The following is a 21,399-nucleotide window of genomic DNA, read 5'->3' as shown; positions in this document are numbered from 1 at the left end:
ATGTACTGCAGGACCAAATCAGAAAGATAGGTAGGAGCAAGCCCATGTAATGCTTTGTAGGTTAGCAGTAAAACCTTGAAATCAGCCCTTGCCTTGACAGGAAGCCAGTGTAGGGAGGCTAGCACTGGAGTAATATGATCAAATGTTTTGGTTCTAGTCAGGATTCTAGCAGCCGTATTTAGCACTAACTTAAGTTTATTTAGTGCTTTATCCGGGTAGCCGGAAAGTAGAGCATTGCAGTAGTCTAATCTAGAAGTAACAAAAGCATGGATACATTTTTTGCATAATTTTTGGACAGAAAGTTTCTGATTTTTGCAATGTTACGTAGATGGAAAAAAGCTGTCCTTGAAACAGTCTTGATATGTTCGTCAAAAGAGAGATCAGGGTCCAGAGTAACGCCGAGGTCCTTCACAGTTTTATTTGAGATGACTGTACAACCATTAAGATTAATTGTCAGATTCAACAGAAGATCTCTTTGTTTCTTGGGACCTAGAACAAGCATCTCTGTTTTGTCCGAGTTTAAAAGTAGAAAGTTTGCAGCCATCCACTTCCTTATGTCTGAAACACAGGCTTCTAGCGAGGGCAATTTTGGGGCTTCCCCATGTTTCATTGAAATGTACATTTGTGTGTCATCCGCATAGCAGTGAAAGTTAACATTATGTTTTCGAATGACATCCCCAAGAGGTAAAATATATAGTGAAAACAACAGTGGTCCTAAAACGGAACCTTGAGGAACACCGAAATTTACAATTGATTTGTCAGAGGACAAACCATTCACAGATTGGTACACATCCGGTGGATGGAGAGCCATTTATTATGTTCAACATAGGAGGGCCAAGCACAGGAAGCAGTTATTTCAGTAGTTTAGTTGGAATAGGGTCCAGTATGCAACTTGAAGGTTTAGAGGCCATGATTATTTTCATCATTGTGTCAAGAGATATTGTACTAAAACACTTGAGTGTCTCTCTTGATACTAGGTCCTGGCAGAGTTGTGCAGACTCAGGACAACTGAGCTTTGAAGGAATACGCAGATTTAAAGAGGAGTCCGTAATTTGCTTTCTAATAATCATGATCTTTCCCTCAAAGAAGTTCATGAATTTATTACTGCTGAAGTGAAAGCCATCCTCTCTTGGGGAATGCTGATTTTTAGTTAGCTTTGCGACAGTATCAAAAATAAATTTCGGATTGTTCTTATTTTCCTCAATTAAGTTGGAAAAATAGGATGATCAGCAGCAGTAAGGGCTCTTCGATACTGCACGGTACTGTCTTTCCAAGCTAGTCGGAAGACTTCCAGTTTGGTGTGGCGCCATTTCCGTTCCAATTTTCTGCAAGCTTGCTGCAGAGCTCGGGTATTTTCTGTATACCAGGGAGCTAATTTCTTATGAGACATGTTTTTGGTTTTTAGGGGTGCAACTGCATCTAGGGTATTGCGCAAGGTTAAATTGAGTTCCTCAGTTAGGTGGTTAACTGATTTTTTGTCCTCTGACATCCTTGGGTAGACAGAGGAATCTTTGTGTTGTCTGTGAATTTATAGCACGACTTTTGATGTTCCTTGGTTGGGTTTGTCATTTTTCTTTTGGGTTTTGTGGGATCTTGTTTTCTGTTTAGTGTCTGTACCGGACATAACTGTGTACTTTTGTTTTCACTTTGGTTATTTTGTTTGAGTGTTTTTTGAAAATTAAAAATCATGAACACTTTCCACGCTGCACTTTGGTCCACTCCTTTCGACAAGAGCCGTTACAATGAATTTATGAATTTCACTGATCAATGATATGGTTGCTCTAAAAACAATGTTTCTTTATTGTGATGAGTAGGTAGAGTATCTTATAATAGTTGCTTTTGACAGTAGGTTACTAGGTCATCTAACTGACATGCATAGTAGTAATGATAATAAGTCATTGTAAGTATAATGCAGAATTGATACAAAAGATGTCAACATTCATCTTCTGATTTATTTGTGCACACCAGACAGACAGCATATTGCACATGACTAAACCCATTTACTATGGACAAACAAACAGTGTGTTTACAATCCAATTCTATTGCCAGATCGAGTTTTGTATGGTAAACTGTTTAAATTAATACTAGACATTATAACCAATCACAAAGGGCCAGTGAAATTAAACTTCCACGCTTTCGCCGGAAATATGGGAAGGAAAGGTTGAATGCGGAAATGAGACTCTCACTGTGAGGAGTACTTGTACAGTTGCGATCGGGAGGGTGAGAGAAAATATCAACAGAAGACGCTTGCGTTCTCGGGCAGCGCTTGAGATCAGTCATGGATGATACTGAAAATCTTTTATTTTTCTAATGCGCTTGGAACTAATGAAGAAGTGTGCATGCTATCAACAGCAACGACGATCTGCGTTATTTTGTTTTCGTTCTATTCTCTTCTTCAATCTCTTCCTTTAAAAGAATGTGGTTGAATCCAGAGGAAGTTTTGCTGAAAAACGCGCTGAAGCTTTGGGTTACCGAAAAATCAAACGATTTCTTCATTTTGCAGCGCCGAAGAGGACATGGGGATTCAGGGGGAAAATTTACAGGTAATACGCCATCTACTCCCATTCATCTAACTGTCTTTCGTCTGATTTCAGCAGCTTTAGTAGCCTATATTACCACTTGGACACACCAGTCTACACTACGCAACACAGTAACAACTAATTTATAAACAATGTTGCAAATAACTGCGATTCAACCAATATTTTTTGGGTTGATATTGTGCTGGGAGTATGTATCCCAGAGTGTCTCCCAGCATGTCTCCGAGCATAATGTCGAAAGACAATTCTTGGTTGAATTGCAGCTACCGTATGTTGCAACTTGCCATAGCCTTGGCTACAGTGCGGGTTTTGCAAAGCTTGGAAACATATTTCCCATATTTTTTTTTCTCCCCATATTTGGGATTATCAAAACAATGTTTTCTTTGTAACTTAAAATAATATGTGCCATGAAGCCTTGGAGCAATAACAGGCAACTTGTTAACATATCACTTGTTTTTTGGACTGTATTTTCTTTCAGGTCTTCATATGTTCTTTACAATTCCATACAGTTTTTGTCTGATGATGGACCATGATAAGGTGTCACCTGGTCAGTTTTTGTCTGATGATGGACCATGATAAGGTGTCACCTGGTCAGTTTTTGTCTGATGATGGACCATGATAAGGTGTCACCTGGTCAGTTTTTGTCTGATGATGGACCATGATAAGGTGTCACCTGGTCAGTTTTTGTCTGATGATGGACCATGATAAGGTGTCACCTGGTCAGTTTTTGTCTGATGATGGACCATGATAAGGTGTCACCTGGTCAGTTTTTGTCTGATGATGGACCATGATAAGGTGTCACCTGGTCAGTTTTTGTCTGATGATGGACCATGATAAGGTGTCACCTGGTCAGTTTTTGTCTGATGATGGACCATGATAAGGTGTCACCTGGTCTTGTTTTTGTGTAATCTTCATTGGGATTTTCACTTTAAGATAGAACTGTATACCTCAGGCACAGGAGAGGATAGGGAGTATCATCTCGTAAAAACAATTATAACATTTCCTGGCAAGAGTTTAGAGTATTTGTTTGTTGCCATGGTTTCCAAAGTGTGTGTATATATATATATATATATATCTCATTGACCTGAGTGAACACTGACCCACAGAGATCAGACAGTCACCACTCTGGTTATTTTGATGAGGACTTTGGTGTGAATGCCAGTAATCTGAAATAAGAAAGTGCCTTTATATATATATTCACCTTTATTTAACCAGGTAGGCTAGTTGAGAACAAGTTCTCATTTGCAACTGCGACCTGGCCAAGATAAAGCAAAGCAGTGTGACACAGACAACAACACAGAGTTACACATGGAGTAAACAAACAGGCCAATAACACAAACAAGTCAATGGCACAGTAGAGAAAGGAAAGTCTATATACAGTGTGTGCAAAAGGCATGAGGAGGTAGGCAATAAATAGGCCATAGGAGCGAATAATTACAATTTAACAGATTAACACTGGAGTGATAAATGAGCGGATGATGATGTGCAAGTAGAGATACTGGTGTGCAAAAGAGCAGAAAAGTAAATAAAATAAAAACAGTATGGGGATGAGGTAGGTAGATTGGGTGGGCTATTTACAGATGGACTATGTACAGCTGCAGTGATCGGTTAGCTGCTCAGATAGTTGATGTTTAAAGTTGGCGAGGGATATAAAAGTCTCCAACTTCAGTGATTTTTGCAATTCGTTCCAGTCACGGGCAGCAGAGAACTGGAAGGAAAGGCGTTGGCTTTGGGGATGACTAGTGAGATACACCTGCTGGAACGTGTGCTACGGGTGGGTGTTGTTATCGTGAACTGAGATAAGGCGGAGCTTTACCTAGCATAGACTTATAGATGACCTGGAGCCAGTGGGTCTGGCGACGATTATGTAGCGAGGGCCAGCCGATGAGAGCATACAGGTCGCAGTGGTGGGGGATATAAGGTGATTTGGTAACAAAACGGATGGCACTGTGATAGACTGCATCCAGTTTGCTGAGTAGAGTGTTGGAAGCTATTTTGTAGATGACATCGCCAAAGTCGAGGATCGGTAGGATAGTCAGTTTTACTAGGGTAAGTTTGGCGGCATGAGTGAAGGAGGCTTTGTTGCGAAATAGAAAGCCGATTCTAGATTTGATTTTGGATTGGAGATGATTAATATGAGTCTGGAAGGAGAGTTTACAGGGTGGTGATGCTAGTCGGGCGGGCGGGTGCGGGCAGCGAACAGTTGAAAAGCATGCATTTGGTTTTACTAGCGTTTAAGAGCAGTTGGAGGCCATGGAAGGAGTGTTGTATGGCATTGAAGCTCGTTTGGAGGTTAGTTAGCACAGTGTCCGAGGAAGGGCCTGAAGTATACAGAATGGTGTCGTCTGCGTAGAGGTGGATCAGGGAATCGCCCGCAGCAAGAGCGACATCGTTGATATATACAGAGAAAAGAGTCGGCCCGAGAATTGAACCCTGCGGTACCCCCATAGAGACCGCCAGAGGTCAGGACAACATGCCCTCCGATTTGACACACTGAACTCTATCTGCAAAGTAGTTGGTGAACCAGGCGAGGCAGTCGTCAGAAAAACCAAGCCAGGAGGAAGGCATGGCCAGCCGTTGAGAAATGCTTATTGAAATTTTCGATTATCATGGATTTATCAGTGGTGACCGTGTTACCTAGCCTCAAAGCCGTGGGCAGCTGGGAGGAGGTGCTCTTGTTCTCCATTGACTTTACAGTGTCCCAAAACCTTTTGGAGTTAGAGCTACAGGAAGCAAATTTCTGCATATCGCGGGGACTATTCGATGCTATGGCAGTCCGTCACAGGATGTTTTTGTGCTGGTCAAGGGCAGTCAGGTCTGGAGTGAACCAAGGGCTATATCTGTTCTTAGTTCTGCATTTTTTGAACGGGGCATGCTTATCTAAGATGGTGAGGAAATAATTTTTAAAGAATGACCATGCATCCTTGACTGACGGGATGAGGTCAATATCCTTCCAGGATACCCGGGCCAGGTCGATTCATCTGTGGGACGAAAGGTCAGAAGAAGCCCTAGTTTTTGGCTCTTACAAAACCACACCCTACTTTTGTTATGGGAAGAGAAGAACAAGTACAATATCAATTAGATTTTTTTTTATATCCTTAATTTGATTAAGATAAAACATAAAAAGGGTATTGAGCAGCACTGAAACATCTGCAACGTCTAGTACTCTGTCACTAGCTAAAATAACTTCTGCTTCCTATTGCACAAAGAACACTTTCCTGTGAGGGACATTTAAGGTTTCCTTTCTCTCAACCTCTGAGCACACTGTACATGTCCATTGTCCACAGACATACAAACTCAGTGAACAATATAAGCCGAACAAAATACATGATTTACAGTGCTTACATTTTACAATGTAAGCACTGTTGAAGTAAGCGGTTAGGTGACGAATAGGTTTGCGTTGCCAGGGTACAATGGTTCAGAGCGGCAGACAGGCAGAGCTTAATAGTTGCGGTGTGGTCTGGGATGGGCAGTGCTCCAGGAGAGAGTTATTTGTCTGGTGTTCAGTTTGTCTTCCATCCCTCTCCTCTTTTGTGGCGGAGCGGTTGGGTGGGGGTGGGAATGCCAAACACTAGATAGTGATCTCACAGCGACCAGACTGTAGCCTAATGAAAGTAGTAAGCCTAATGCCTTGTCTTGCCTGCTGTGTGCTTATTACATATTTGATTTGTCAAATCATTAACAGACTGTTCTTGCAAACGTATTTTTTTTAAATTGTAGCTGAGGCCATATGCTGCAGCTGACTGTTACTTGCACTTTGTTGGGACTGTTTTTCCCAGCTCTCCCTAAATGCTCCATTCTGTTGAAAATGGCTGTGCTTAGCAAAGGAAAGACAGAATTAAAACTAGACAAGAGGGACTAGTGTTTGGTGGCTTTGGCCTCAGTGGAAAACCATGATCCTGATTAGCGGTGGAGTTAGAGATACTATGATGATGAGTCTTGGCTCTGTTATGGTACCTCAGGATATTAGAGATTGTTAGAGTGTGTATCTGGTTCCTTTAAGGTGATGACTGGTGGGGTGGAGGAGGTTGTTCCAGGTTTAATTTAGCCTTCTCAACACCTAATAAATACAAATGAGTTTGGGATGTTAGGGAAGTTTGTAGTTTTTATGCCATGGCTTTGGGGCTTCACAAGTGGAGGATTTGTGGAGAGGGAGGGGTCTCGATTCCAATACTGTTACCCTATGATTCTAGTGGACCAATGTAGTGACAAACAGAGGATAACAATACTTATGTTGAAACTCCTTAATAGCTTTTATGTTCTATGTTATGTTCTCACATAATGTGGCCATTATGAGACTGCTAGTGACCATTAGTGGTACCAGTTTATGTCCAATCTCTTTTGTAATGCCTCAAGGCTGGCATCCAGTGCTCACTGTGGAATGTCTGAGTCTGTTATACACATGATAATGCCTTTAGCTTTCTGGCGTTATGTCCGATAGGTGCCGTTGTGCCTTTAAGCAGATGGGGCACAATCTGTAAAACTTCCTGCTGTCCAACTACTGATAACCATTGATTATTGTAGAAAATGCCTTATGAGCTTAGTACAATTGTCTTACCATATGAAAATATATGATATAACCGTTCATATGGGTTGGTATAATGTTGCCTCTTTCCCATGTGTCAATGAGCTCATTGATATGTGTGTGTTGTCAGATGGTATTTCTCAGTAATTTCTGGTCTTTTTCTGTGTCTGACTGCTCTGGTCTGTCCAGGTCTTCTGGTGGGAGCTCTGGACACAGTGCTGGACTCCAACGCCCGGGTCACACCATTCCGTATCCTGCTACAGGTGCCTGGGTCACAGGTCAGCTGGACTATAGCTTGTGGTAAGCTCTGAGAAATGTCTCTCCTTTTCCTCTCGCCGATGCTCATATTTGTCGGTCGGTAGGTCCCTGCTTCTACTCTCTTTCTCTGGCTCTCTCTCTGTGTATCTATTTCTCTGATGTGTGTGCGCGTGTGTCTGTTGTTATGCAGGTGCTGCTGTTGAGGACATGAACAGGCATTGGGACTGGCTGGTCCAGAATCTACTCCACTCTCTCTCAGTATTTGAGAACAAGGAGGATGTCGCCAGCTTCGTCAAAGGGAAAGTCAAGGTACTGTACTATTAGAATAAGATTAACTATATACCTGTGATACTCTGTAAATACTATGTAGGCCTACTATCAACAACTACTGTGTTCAACTTAATCTGACTCAAATGTTGTCTCTTGACTTTCTTTTCTATTTCTGTGTATCTTGCTCTCACCCTGTTTTGCATTTTTGTTTCTCTTCCTCTTTCTTTCTCTCATTGCCCATTTATTTCTCTTTCTCCCCCAGGGTCTGATAGCAGAGGAGGTGAGGGGGAAGCAGGCGGCTCAAGAGGAGGACCCAGAGAAGTTCCGGGAGGTACTGCTGAAGTTTGAGCTGCGTTTCGGCCTGCCCTCCTCAGAGAAGCTGGTCACCACCTACTCCTGCTGCTGCTGGAAGGGACGCGTCCCCCGGCATGGCTGGCTCTACCTCAGCATCAACCACATGGCCTTCTACTCCTTCCTGCTGGGAAAGGAAGGTCTATCCCCTTAGTCTGAACTGGTTGTGTCTGTTAATTAGAAACTCTAACCTCTGTTTTCCAGTTGTAAAGATGACAAGCCCTTTATGTCTTGTGAACTGTGACATACTTTCCACAGTAAACATTGTGCCTTTTTAGTGAAAGTGATGCTGCGGAGGTTTTGTATAACTTCAGCCAGTAGTTTTGAAAGTAGCCCTCGAGAAAAAACGTGTCCCTGAAAATTGTGCGTAATTGTGTACAATGTCATTAATTTCGTATGATATGTAACGTCCTACAAAAATAAAATAGAAATGGGTATTATCTGTTACAAATTCCAATTTGTACAATATATTTAAGAATTCCAATTTGTATAATATCTTACACATTTTTAAGTGCTGAAGATCCTGTTCAATCTCTTTAACCATTGAAATCTCTTCAGTGTACAGTGTCTTCTAAACCTAACCCCTGACCTTTGACCACTTCTCTCTCCTTCAGTGAAGTTTGTGATCCCGTGGGTGGAGGTGACGAGGCTGGAGCGGGTCTCCACTGGCCTCATGACGGACATGGTGCGTGTGACAACGCGGCGGCGCCAGCGGGACTTCTCTATGTTCCTGAGCTTGGATGAGGCGTTCGGGGTCATGGGTCAGCTGGCTGACATCGCACTGCGACGCCTGCTGGACAGTGGAGGTCTAGAACTGGATCAAGTCCTCCAGCAGTCCTCCAACATCACCAAGAGGTCAGAGGGCAACGCAGAATAAGTTAGATGAAGTTGTATTGTAGTGTAAAGGAGGGCAGGGGATTTTTTGTGGGTGTGTCATTCTGTTTGTTCAGATTCATATTATCTGTTCTTTGTTGACTTACCTCACAGTTCTGAGAGGATTGGATTGGTGTCAGCAATCTGATTGATCGGTTGCTTTCCTGATTAAATAGTTTGATAAACAGTAGTTTAATAAGTTTGTCTCATTGTTATCTGCTTTGGTCAAAAGAAACCTCATCAAGCACTTCCTGAAAATCCCTGAGATCTTGACTAATTTACTTCCCTCTAGTTTTCTACCATCCTCTGTATAACCTTGCATAATAGTGTGACTGAATGTGTGTGTTTTAGTTCCACCTGTAGTACATTCACCATTCACCAACATTTTCAATTTCAGGTTTTTGTGTGTAAAATGACAATTTTCAGTGGTAAAATTGTACTTTAGAGCTGAGCTAAAGCATTCAGTTATATATTTTCAATGAGTGTAACAGACTGTTTAGTTGTATTATTTATTTGGTAACTTCCTCACATGCAACACTTGCCAAGTGGGTGATATTTTTGTCCCTCCCCCATCATTCAGCATAGTGTAAATTCCTCATCACCATAACAGGAAGTGAAAAATGATCTGACCTAAATTGCAGTGACCAAAATAGTCTGCCTGGATCGGAGTGTATCTGGATTCTTTATAAGTTTTCCTTATCATAGCTGTCAGTCAGAAATGTCTGAGTCACTAAAGGTAACGAGACCATGAGGATTCACCCTCAGTCCCTCTTTTACTCTCTCTCTCTATCCTGGAGGAGAATTCCTAACTGTCACTCATTTTCTACAGAACAGAACTCTGTCTGTGTCAGTCTAACTCTTCCCCCTGTCAGCTAATTAACTTTCTATGAGTGTCACACTCTAACTCTTCCCCTTTCCCCTCAGGGTTCTGGAGGAGCAGGCATTGAGGGCGTACGTCCTGGCTCTTTTCCGGCTACCGCGGGCCGAGTGTCTCCAGGAGGTGGCTCTGTGTTCAGTGTGGACGCCCCATGCCCGCTGTCACACAGCTGGAACACTCTACACCACCGACAGCTACCTATGCTTTGCCAGTCGAGAGGAGGGCCACTGCAGCCTGCTCATCCCCCTTTCAGAGGTATCCATCGTATCATACTGCAGTTGACTCTGCTGGCTTACCACTGTTTACAGTGTATAAGTGTTGTTGGAAGTGTTAGAGCTTACACCTTTAGCTTTACCATGGTGAACTACATGAGTTGCTATACACCAGAGTCGTGTATAGAGATGTATGGCTCTTGCATACATAAACAAGTTATTCAAAGTTTATTACTGTGTTAATACCATTTTACCATATCATATTTTTCCTTTCAGTTTTTTTTCCTTACTACCAACATTTCCTTGGATCTTGACCTTTTACCTCTGTTTCTTCCTGTGCTGCCAGGTGATCTCCATAGAGAAGGCTGAGAGCACCAGCCTGCTGCCCAACCCAGTGATCGTCAGTGTGAGGAGTAAGAAGGCCTTCCAGGTGATCGAGCTGCAGGACAGAGACAGCCTGGTGGATAGTCTGATGTCACGGCTCAGAGCCCTGCAATGGAAACACTCCATGTTCCACAGCAAGAAATCTCTGGTATGCTACAGCAATACTACCAGCCCATAAATGCCTGTTGTCAATTTCACACATCATATCTCATGGTGATGCCCAACAGGCCTAGTCCAAGAAGCAGAATGCAACTGCACTGCAATGACATATATGATTACTGCTAGTATTTTTACACACAAGTTAGTCATTCATTGTGTATATTTGACAAATTCTGGTGTTTGGGTGCTCCAGACGTCCTCGTCTCCGTACTATACCTTCTACTATGACACCATGTACTGTGACGGGGAGGAGATCGAGGAGAGACCACTACGTCACACAGTGAATACAGAGGCTCTGATGGCACACTACCACCACTCTCAACCTGACCTCAACAATAGCACGGCTGTGAGTATGGAAAATAGTGCACCGTCGGCCACAACCCTGATATGGCTGGAGCCTCCGTTATTATGATGTTTACATAGCAGATACCATAATAATGGTGGCTGCAGGGATAGCAGGGCCACATTGGCCAATGTGTCTAGGCTTGACATTTAACATTGGTTGCCTGTTTCTGTTTTAAGCAACTCCTTTGTTGTTGTCATGCTAAATATTAGACTAAATTAGAATTCTAAATGTTTAGCATGACAACAACAAAGGAGTTGCTTTAACCAAAAGTGGCAACTAAACTTCAAGCCTATTAGAAACAGACTGGTAACCAGGGTATGGTATATGTGATATAGTGGTAGTTCTGGGATGAGGTTGTGATTCTGTTACACCTTTTTCATTATTTAAACATATATTGATCCCTGTTCCCCCCCTGACTGGCACACTGGGCAACTTTACCTCCCAAGGCTATTGTTGAGAATGTGCTTACAGTACTACAATACTCTGTTTGCTCAAGGGTGTGTGTGTCCTGTGTGTCCTGTGTGTCCTGTGTGTCCTGTGTGTCCTGTGTGTCCTGTGTGTGTGTGTCCTGTGTGTCCTGTGTGTGTGTGTGTGTGTGTGTGTGTGTGCGTCCTGTAGACCATGGAGCAGGTGAAAGAGCGTCTGTGGGATGACCACTTCTCTGCGTATGGTCGAGGTGTCCACATGTTCCGCACAGAGAAGATCCAGAAGCTGGTTGCCATGGGAATACCAGAGTCGCTACGGGGAGAGCTATGGATGACCTTCTCTGGTGAGCGGTGGAGGAGTCTGAGGTCATTGGTTGCTATAACAACAGGTCAAATATACAGTACCAGTCAAAAGTTTGGACACACTGTCAATGTTCCAGGTGAATGGAATAAGGCGGAGTCAAGCGCAGGACACAGGTATGAGTAAAGCCACGATATTTACTCAAATTCAACAATAATCCAACAAGGATAAACATAAACAATCTAGATCACGTACACGGAACCACTTGACAAAAACAATCCCACACAAAACAACAGGGGAAGCCAGAGGGTTAAATAAGGAACACTGATTATGGAATGGAAACCAGGTGAGTATAATGAAGACAAAACAAAACGAAAATGAAACATGGATCGGTGGTGACTAGAAAGCCGGTGACGTCGACCGCCGAACGCCACCCAAACAAGGAGAGGGACCAACTTCGGCGGAAGTCGTGACACACTACTCATTCAAGGGTTTTTCTTTATTTGTACTATTTTCTACATTGTAGAATTTATAGTGAAGACATCAAAACTATGAAATAACACATATGGAATCATGTAGTAGCCAAAAAAGTGTTAAACAAATCAAAATATATTTTATATTTGAGATTCTTCAACGTAGCCACCCTTTGCCTTGATGACAGCTTTGCACACTCTTGGCATTCTCTCAACCAGCTTCACCTGGAATGCTTTTCCAACAGTCTTGAAGGAGTTCTCATATATGCTGAGCACTTGTTGGCTGCTTTTCCTTTACTCTCCGGTCCAACTCGCCCCCAAACCATCTCAGTTGGGATGAGGTCGAGTGATTGTGGAGGCCAGGTCATCTGATGCAGCACTTCATCACTCTCCTTGGTCAAATAGCCCTGACACAGCCTGGAGGTGTGTTTTGGGTCGTTGTCCCGTTGAAAAACAAATGATAGTCCCACTAAGCGCAAACCAGATGGGATGGCGTATCGCTGCAGAATGCTGTGGTAGCCAGGCTGGTTCAGTGTGCCTTGAACTTTAAGTAAATCACAGACAGTGTCACCCCCACACCATCGTTCCTTCTCCTCCATGCTTCACTGTGGGAACCACACATGCGGAGATCATCCATTCACCTACTCAGCGTCTCACAAAGACACAACGGTTGGAACCGGTCTAATGTCCATTGCTCGTGTTTCTTGGCCCAAGCAAGTCTCTTCTTCTTATTGGAGTCCTTTAGTAGTGTTTTTCTTGCAGTAATTCAACCATGAAGGCCTGATTCACACAGTCACCTCTAAACAGTTGATGTTGATATGTGTCTCTTATTGAACTCTGTGAAGCATTTCTTTTTGGCTGCAATCTGAGGTACAGTTAACTCTAATGAACTTATCCTCTGCAGCAGAGGTAACTCTGGGCCTTCTTTTCCTGTGGCGGTCCTCATGAGAGCCAGTTTCATCATAGCGCTTGATGGTTTTTGCGACTGCACTTGAAGAAACTTTCAAAGTTCTTGAAATTTTCCAAATTGGCTGACCTTCATATCTTAGATGGACACACCTGTTATTTGAAATGCATTCCTGGTGACTACCTCATGAAGCTGGTTGGGAGAATGCGAAAAGTGTCAAGTTGTCATGAAGGCAAAGGGTGGCTACTTTGAAGTATCTCAACTATAAAATATATTTAGATTTTTTTAAATACTGTTTTTGGTGTCTTCATCAAAACTAGAAAATAGTAAAAATAAAGAAAAACCCTTGAATGAGTAGGTGTATCCAAACTTTTGACTGGTACTCTATTTAAGGGTGGGGTTATCTTTAGGGTAGATATCTGTATATCCTCAAAGGAGGGAGAGCGAGTACTGTTCTGTGTTCTGCTTGACTGCCTGCTTTCAGTTCCGTTCCTATGTACAATGCCTAGCATTTATGGTATTTCCCATTTTATCTTAGAGTTTGGGGAGGGGCTTTTAGCAGGCAAGCAGTTCCCTTTTTTCAAAACCAGAAGTCTTGATGCAACTTTGTAGTCTATTCTCATGGATCCTGCTTTGCTTTATTCTGTTAATGTCAGAGTTGATGTCATATGGAATCCAGATCAGCAGGATTCAGTGGGCATACAAATAGCTTGTGACCTCATCTCCAATGAAAACAAGCAATTAGGCCTGTGTGAACACACTGCACAGACTGCACCAGAAACAGACTGGCAGCAGACTGGCTCCACTCCACTGTGATGGTTTTCTTTGCCCCCATGTCAAACTATCCCCAGTCACCTGTTTACTCCCTATCAATGTTCTAAATGCATCACATCCTCCAGGGGGAGTCAACAAAGGGCAAGAGCTCCAAAGAAGCCTTGTCCCAAAGTAACCCCTATCTTTTTGGTGTTTCCAGATCTGAAGGAACCAGATAGGTAACTTATCCATTCCTTTCAGATCTGCAAACACTTACGGGTAGGAACAAAAGAGAAGGGTTAGGGCCTAGGGGATGTTTTCCAACCAGGCCTTTATGTACATGTAAGTGCTTATATGCTGTTGCTGTGTAACACCGACACCATTCTCCCTGGAAATACAGACTCATCGTCAGAGTTGGCTTCCCACCCAGACTACTACTCGGGGCTGGTGACGGAGTCTATAGGGCACAGCAGCCTGGCCACGGAGGAGATCGAGAGAGATCTGCACCGCTCGCTGCCCGACCACCCCGCCTTCCAGAACGCCACGGGCATCGCTGCCCTACGCCGCGTCCTCACCGCATATGCCCACCGCAACCCCAAGATTGGCTACTGCCAGGTAAGGTATCCACTACCATACAGTAACCTATGTCACAATGTGTATACAGTGCAGGTAGAGTATAACTGACTGCCTATCATTCTTCCTAGTCAATGAATATCCTGGCATCTGTGCTGCTGCTGTACACTAAAGAGGAGGAGGCCTTCTGGCTGCTGGTGGCTGTGTGTGAGAGAATGCTGCCTGACTATTTCAACCGCAGAGTCATAGGTGAGAGGTCAAACTGACCTGCATAGGTTTACCACTGCTAATGTTACTACATTGCTATTACTACAGCGATGGTTCGTCTACTTCCACTTTTACTGACATTATAGCTAGTACTGTACATTAGATGAAGTACTAAAAATAGAACTATCAAAATCATAGCAGATCAAACATTAGTAGGTCTAATAGTAGCCGGTCTGGTGTTTAGGTGATTTGAATGTGGGGTTTTTTCTCCGTCAGGGCTGTTTTTCTGCCCTAACCGCAACAGAGCCAACAATAACTCAAGGCTTTCTTTAGCCAGCGTGAAGCGTGTGCTGAAACACAAGCTAATTTCCTGTGCTTTGTGCCACTATTTATTTCTGGCGCATATGAAATGCATTCAAAGTCATTTCCTCTTCTGTTCTGCTTTGAAATTGCAGTTGTTTACTTATTCTCCTTAGAAAATAGATTTTTCATCTCCATGTGGCTTCCTGGTTCAAATAAAGTCTTAAAAGATCACTTATCTGGGATATTACACAATGAGAACATGTAATTCTCACACACGTGTGGAAGTCAAGACATCATGAGTATACACGTGTATAGAGCATACATCCACGAGACCATTAATTTCCCTCTATGGGATGATAAAGGATGTTCTGTACTTCTATAGAGGTGTACGTTCATGAGTTTCTCTATATTAATGTAGATTTTCACTTGTGTTTGCAGGTGCTCAGGTGGACCAGTCAGTGTTTGAAGAGCTGATCCAGGAGCGTCTTCCCGAGCTGGCTGAGCACATTCCCGACCTCTCCCCCCTCTCTTCCCTCTCCCTGTCCTGGTTCCTCACCCTCTTCCTCAGTGTGCTTCCCTTCCGCAGCGCCATCTGTGTGGTAGACTGCTTCTTCTTCCACGGCATCAAAGCCATCTTCCAGCTAGGGCTAGCTGTGCTGGATGCGAACGCTGCGGCACTGTGTGCTAGTGCAGATGACGGCCAGGCCCTCATGATCCTCACTGGGTAATGCATATGGAGGAATGCATGCATGTCTACACACAGTTCACATCTGAGCATAGTCTACATTCTCACACAAACTTCTCTGCCTGCAGCTTTCTGGACCACGTGAAGTACGATGAGAATCCGTCTCCACCTGCCCCTCACCCTCCCTCGTCTCCGAGGGGGGAGGAGGAGTGCAGCGCGACTGTAGAACTACACACCCTGATCACAGACCTCATCATTGACTCCTATGAGGTAAGACAGCACTGCAATACTCCCTCCACACCACCAGAGGGTAGTTGTGAAAATGTGGCACTGATGTTTGTTCTCGTTGTGTGTCCCTGTCCTGTTTTGTCAGAAATTTGGAGACCTGACGGTGAGACAATTAGAGCGGTTGCGATGCAGACACCGGATCCAGGTTCTCCAAGCACACGAGGACATCACCAAGGAGAACGCAGTGGGTCTTTCATATCACATCTCAAACAGTCACACGCATGCATGAAATACACCATGACCAAAGGTTGAAATCGTACACATTTCCGCTCCAAACTGCTTGACCCTTCACCTCTCTCTGTGTGTAGCTCAGGGTGGTGACCCCAGATGTCTCTCTCTCCCCTGAAAACCTGGCTGATGTCTACGACCTCTTCAAGGTACTTCAGTTCAATTCAATACGCCGTTATTTATCTTCCCAGGACCACTAAGAAATGCATTGCCAGAGCACGATGATAACGTCCTCCACATATAGCCCAACTGTACAACAACACATCTGTGTCTGTTTCTCTTATAGACAGAGCACTTCATCAACCTGTACTGGGGTGATGGGAGCACCACTGTGGCTCTCCAGCACCATGACCCAGGCCAGCCCTATGTGGAGCAGTACAGAGTGGACCGGGCCCAGTTCAAAAGCCTGTACGTGCTACTGGTTCCCTGGCTGTGTGGCCTCCACACTGACACCGTGGCCCACCGGACCTTCACACTGCTGGACCAGGACAGAGACTTACTCATCACCTTCAGAAAGTTTGCCGGGTGGCTGGGTATTTATTTGAAACGTTTATTTGAAACAGGGACAATGTACAACAAAACACAAGTCTCAGAAGTGAGAAGGGTCGCGTTGCACCAGATTTAGCTAATTGACATATTGTGTGTGTGTGTGTGTTTAAAAGAGGTAGGTAGGGAGAGTGAGTATGTGTATGCCTGAAGAGATAATGTGTGTAATATGAGTGCTTTCATATTATGCTTTCATGGGCATCTGGAATTCAGCCCACCAGGGTTTTATGGGAATCAATATGCAGCCAAGGCTTTTAGGAGGAGCTGCCACTGCTGTGTACAGTACATTGACTGAAGTAGAGAAAATATGTAAATTCACCTCTTAAACTCACAGAGCTGAAGGTCTCCCTCTGTGGTCCTCTATCCTTTAGAAAGACAGTATTAACACTAACTGACACACATTGTGATTTAAAGCCAATGACTGGCTGTTGGAGATGTTAATCAATTGTAATGGTGACAATTCTGTGTCTCTCTCGGCATCAGACACACTATACTGTGAGGAACTGAATGAGAAGATCAGACTTCTGTATCGTTTGCACATACCTCCAGGTGAGTCACATAGCCTTCCTACGGTGTTTTACTCCTCTTTCAGACATGTACTTTAGCTGGACTTGCAACTATCTTTGACTAGAGATCCATTAACATTCATCGTAATGCAACTGTCTCCTGTAGCTCTGACTGAGAGTGAGGATGACTCTCCTCCACTGAAGAGCCCTCTGCTGTCCACTACCCGACCACTCCATATAGAGATGCCTAATGGTAACTTCATGCTTCAAGTGTTCCAGGTTCACGTTTCTAGCTCTGTCCTGTTCAGATGATCACGTTGATGTAGCTCCTGTGTGTGTTCATGTTGAAGAGGAGATCAGAGACTATCAGGAGCAGTTGAAGCAGATGTTGAAGGACCTGGCTCAGGAGAAGAATGTGGAGAAACCGCTACCTCTAATGAACCAGGTACATACAGGGCATTCAGAAAGGATTCAGACCCCTTGACTTTTTCCACATTTTGGTACATTACAGCCTTATTCTAAAATAGATTTAAATATGTTTTTCCCCTCAGCAATCTATAATGACAAAGTAAAAAGTATTTTAAACATTTTTTCACATTTATTAAAAATAAAAAACAGATACCTTATTTACATAAGTATTCAGAACCTTTGCTATGAGACTCAAAATTGAGCTCAGGTGCATACTGTTTCCCTTGATCATCCTTAGAGATGTTTCTACAAGTTTATTGGAGTCCACCTGTGGTAAATTCAATTGATTGGACATGATTTGGAAAGGTACACACCTGTCTATATAAGGTCCCACAGGTGACAGTGCATGTCAGAGCAAAAACCAGGTCATGAACTCGAAGGAATTGTCCGTAAAGCTCAGAGACAGGATTGTGTCGAGGCACATATCTGGGGATGGGTACCAAAACCTCTCTGCAGCATTGAAGATCCCCAAGATGACAGTGGCCATCATCATTGTTAAATAGAAGAAGTTGGAAACCACCAGACTCGTCCTAGAGCTGGCCACTTGGCCAAACTGAGCAGTCGGGGGAGAAGGGCCTTGGTCAGGGAGGTGACCAAGAACCCGATGGTCACTCTGAGAGAGATCCAGAGTTCCTCTGTGGAGATGGGAGAACCTTCCAGAAGGTTAACCATCTCTGCAGCATTCTACTAATTAGGCCTTTATGTCAGTGGCCAGACAGAAGCCACTCCTCAGTAAAAGGCATATGACAGCCCGCTTGGAGTTTGGCAAAAGGCACCTAAAGGACTCTCAGACCATGAGAAACAAGATTCTCTGGTCTGATGAAACCAAGATGGAACTCTTTGACCTGAATGCCAAGCGCCACGTCTGGAGAAAACCTGGCACCATGCTCTGGGGAGAGCCCGGATTTGAATCCGATCGGACATCTCTGGAGACACCTGAAAAGAGATGTGCAGCGACGCTCCCCATCCAACCTGACAGAGCTTGAGATGATCTGCAGAGAAGAATGGGAGAAACTCCCCAAATACAGCTGTGTCAAACTTGTAGCGTCATACACAAAAAGACTTGAGGCTGTAATCGCTGCCAACGGTGCTTCAAGTACTGAGTAAAAGGTCTAAATACTTATGTAAATGTGATATCAGTTTATTTTTAATACATTTGCAAAAATGTTTAAACCTCATTATGGGGTATGTGTGTAGATTGATGAGGATTATAAAAATAAAACATTTGGAATAACACTAATGTAACAAAATGGGGAAAAAGTCAAAGGGTCTGAATACTTTCCGAATGCACTGTACAATAAGGAAGGAATTAAATCAGGGACCCAATAAACAGCCATTAAGTCACAGCAAAGGTATAATAAACTTGTATTGCTTTCTACAGAGGGAGTTCATCCAGTTCTGTAAGACCCTCTACAGCATGTTCCATGGCAACCCAGATGAGAACGAGCTCTTTCAGGCCATCGCTACAGTGACCAGCCTGGTGCTGCAGATCGGTGAGGTCGGCCACCGCAGCCGGTCAGAGGTCAGCAGCGAGGGCGGGGCCGGAGACGAGGTAGAGGAGGATCACAGGGAGGGGAGTCAAGAAGACCACCCTGTCTTCAGCACCAAAGAAGGAGATGGAGAGAGGCAGGAGGGGACCAGGAAGAGTTCCGAGCGGTCTGAGAGTTCGAGCGAGTGGACGGTCAGCTACGCTCAGATCCTGGCCTCGCTCCTCACAGAACAGCAGCTGGTCAACTTCTTTGAGAAACCACTGGACCTGTCAGCAAAGGTGGCTGTAGCAAAGGTGAAACAGTACCATGAAAGGGCCGGTCTGCTTATGCTTCAGCAAGGAACCAGCTGATTTAACATGACCAAGAGAATGACCATGTGACCCAATACTGGGTTTCTAATCTAGTTGCTTGTCTAGATGCCAGGCAGATCTGTCGCCAATAAGTTGTCTGTGTCCTCCGTCCTACAAGGATGAGTGGGTACCAAGAGTCCATATGTGCCTATATTGAGTTGTAGGTCTGTTAAGCACGAGGGAGAAGTACTGTAGATGTGTAGGTCTTCCTATCCTGATGAAATGTGGCCTCGTCTACTGGGACCAGCCGCTCAGTTTGAAAACAGGTTTACCAAACCAGAGGTGGCTGAGACGTGCATGATAATCAATGACTACATGTATCAGTCAATCATATATATACTACTGTGAGAACATCCAACACGATGCACTACATGAAACACCATGAAAAGGGATATTAACATTTATCAGTATTTGTAGACATTTTCCTTCATCCAGTCTATGAAATGGGAACAAATTCTAATATTTTCTGACATTGGCTGTGTGGTTGGTAATACAGCCTAGGCAGGATCTTGTTTGCCATATCTTCCAACCTCAAGGAGAGCAGACAAGTGTTATTTTCCTGCCAAATATTTAGCCTTTATTTACTGCGCAGTGTTTGTCATACAATAATGGAACGTTGGAATGTCGCCTTTGTGTGTAACATTGTAAATGTACTTATATTTTGTCCTGTATTGATCTAATTAATGTATTTTGTTCTTTAAGAATTCCTATTTTAAGTGTTCTGTAACTGTTTGAGCCTGTTATTCTACCAAGCATATTTCTTAATTCAAGTGTTAGTGACCAGTATTGTATTATAGACCAAAGTCCTACACACCTTCTCAAAATCAGTTGAGATACCAACTACACAAACGATACCGCTGTGCCTCAGATTTGGTTAAAGGGGTCTTCTATAGAGAGAACTTGATTTTACCAATAAAATCAGTAATGACATTTAGCTTTGGGTTATTCCAGAACCTGACTGTCCAGTTCACTGATGCACTTTTTTTTCTCTTTACATTTTTAGTGCACTGAAGTTCACTTGAGGTGCATTATAAATGGGACCTTTGATCAATTTCATGTCTGCTGCACAGTCTAACATGGTTTGTTTGTAAATCATTAAAACAATATGCCTCATCCATGTCTTGTTGTCTTTCAAAGATTGATTCACTAAGGAGATTTTAGACCCTCAAAAGCCCATTGTATAATGGAATGTCCATCTGAGCTATTGACAGATAATTTGTTAACTTCTCTACCATAAGCCAACTCCATTTTAGAGAATTTGGCAGTATGTCCAACCGGCCTCACAACCGCAGACCACGTGTAACCGTGTCAGCCCAGAACCTCCACATCCGGCTTCTTCACCTGCGGGACCGTCTTGAGTCCAGCCATCTGATGAAACTGTGGGTTTGCACAATTGAAGAACTTCTACACAAACTGTCAGAAAAAGTATTTGAAATTCTCATCTTCGTCCTCACCAGGGTTTTGACCTGACTGCAGTTCAGCGTTGTAACCGACTTTAATGGGCAAATGCTCACTTTCGATGGCCACTGGAGAAGTGCTCGTCACGGATGAATCCCGGTTTCCAACTGTACCGCAGACGGCATGTATGGCATTGTGTGGGAGAGCAGTTTGTTGATGTCAACGTTGTGAACAGAGTGCCCCCATGGTGGCGGTGGGGTTATGGTATGGACAGCGAACACAATTGCATTTTATCGATGGCAATTTGAATACAGAGATACCATGATACAGATCCTTTTGATCTCACACAATTCCTGGGAGCTGAGATCTTCCCAGTTCCTCCATGGCCTGCATACTCACAAGACATGCCACCCATTGAGCATGTTTGGGATGCTCTGGATCAGTGTGTTCCAGTTCCTGCAAATATCAGGCAACTTCGCACAGCCATTGAAGAGTGGGACAACATTCCACAGGCCACAATCAACAGCCTGATCAACTCTATGCGAAGGAGATGTGTCGCACTGCATGAGGCAAATGGTGGTCACACCAGATACTGACTGGTTTTCTGATCCACACCGTTGGGACCAACAGATGCATAATCTTATGAATATACGGATTTATTACAGTTGACTGATATCCTTACATGAACTGTAACTCAGTTAAATCT

General features: G+C 43.7%; 1 protein-coding gene across 2 annotated transcripts; it reads left to right on the top strand.

The window, feature by feature from the left end:
• Nucleotides 1-2,059: 2,059 nt before the first annotated feature.
• On the top strand, nucleotides 2,060-20,408 carry tbc1d8 (TBC1 domain family member 8). 2 transcript variants are annotated; one of them, XM_021579499.3, is made up of 20 exons: nucleotides 2,060-2,543; nucleotides 7,252-7,362; nucleotides 7,511-7,629; nucleotides 7,853-8,081; nucleotides 8,556-8,796; nucleotides 9,739-9,946; nucleotides 10,250-10,435; nucleotides 10,640-10,792; nucleotides 11,411-11,561; nucleotides 14,052-14,266; nucleotides 14,356-14,473; nucleotides 15,173-15,458; nucleotides 15,548-15,689; nucleotides 15,793-15,891; nucleotides 16,016-16,084; nucleotides 16,222-16,468; nucleotides 16,965-17,030; nucleotides 17,154-17,240; nucleotides 17,314-17,432; nucleotides 18,837-20,408. In XM_021579499.3, the coding sequence occupies exons 1-20, from the start codon at nucleotides 2,417-2,419 to the stop codon at nucleotides 19,293-19,295; spliced, it is 3,432 nt and encodes a 1,143-aa protein (XP_021435174.2). In that variant the 5' UTR covers nucleotides 2,060-2,416; the 3' UTR covers nucleotides 19,296-20,408. The 2 variants fall into 2 exon arrangements, with proteins under 2 accessions (XP_021435174.2, XP_021435176.2); XM_021579501.3 differs by having other exon boundaries at nucleotides 2,072-2,543; nucleotides 17,338-17,432.
• Nucleotides 20,409-21,399: the final 991 nt, after the last annotated feature.

Source organism: Oncorhynchus mykiss, chromosome 22, assembly GCF_057628025.1.
Source record: "Oncorhynchus mykiss isolate SJ-2025 chromosome 22, ASM5762802v1, whole genome shotgun sequence".
In the NCBI taxonomy this organism is placed as follows: Eukaryota; Metazoa; Chordata; class Actinopteri; order Salmoniformes; family Salmonidae; genus Oncorhynchus; species Oncorhynchus mykiss.
This window is presented reverse-complemented; position numbering and strand designations above follow the sequence as displayed.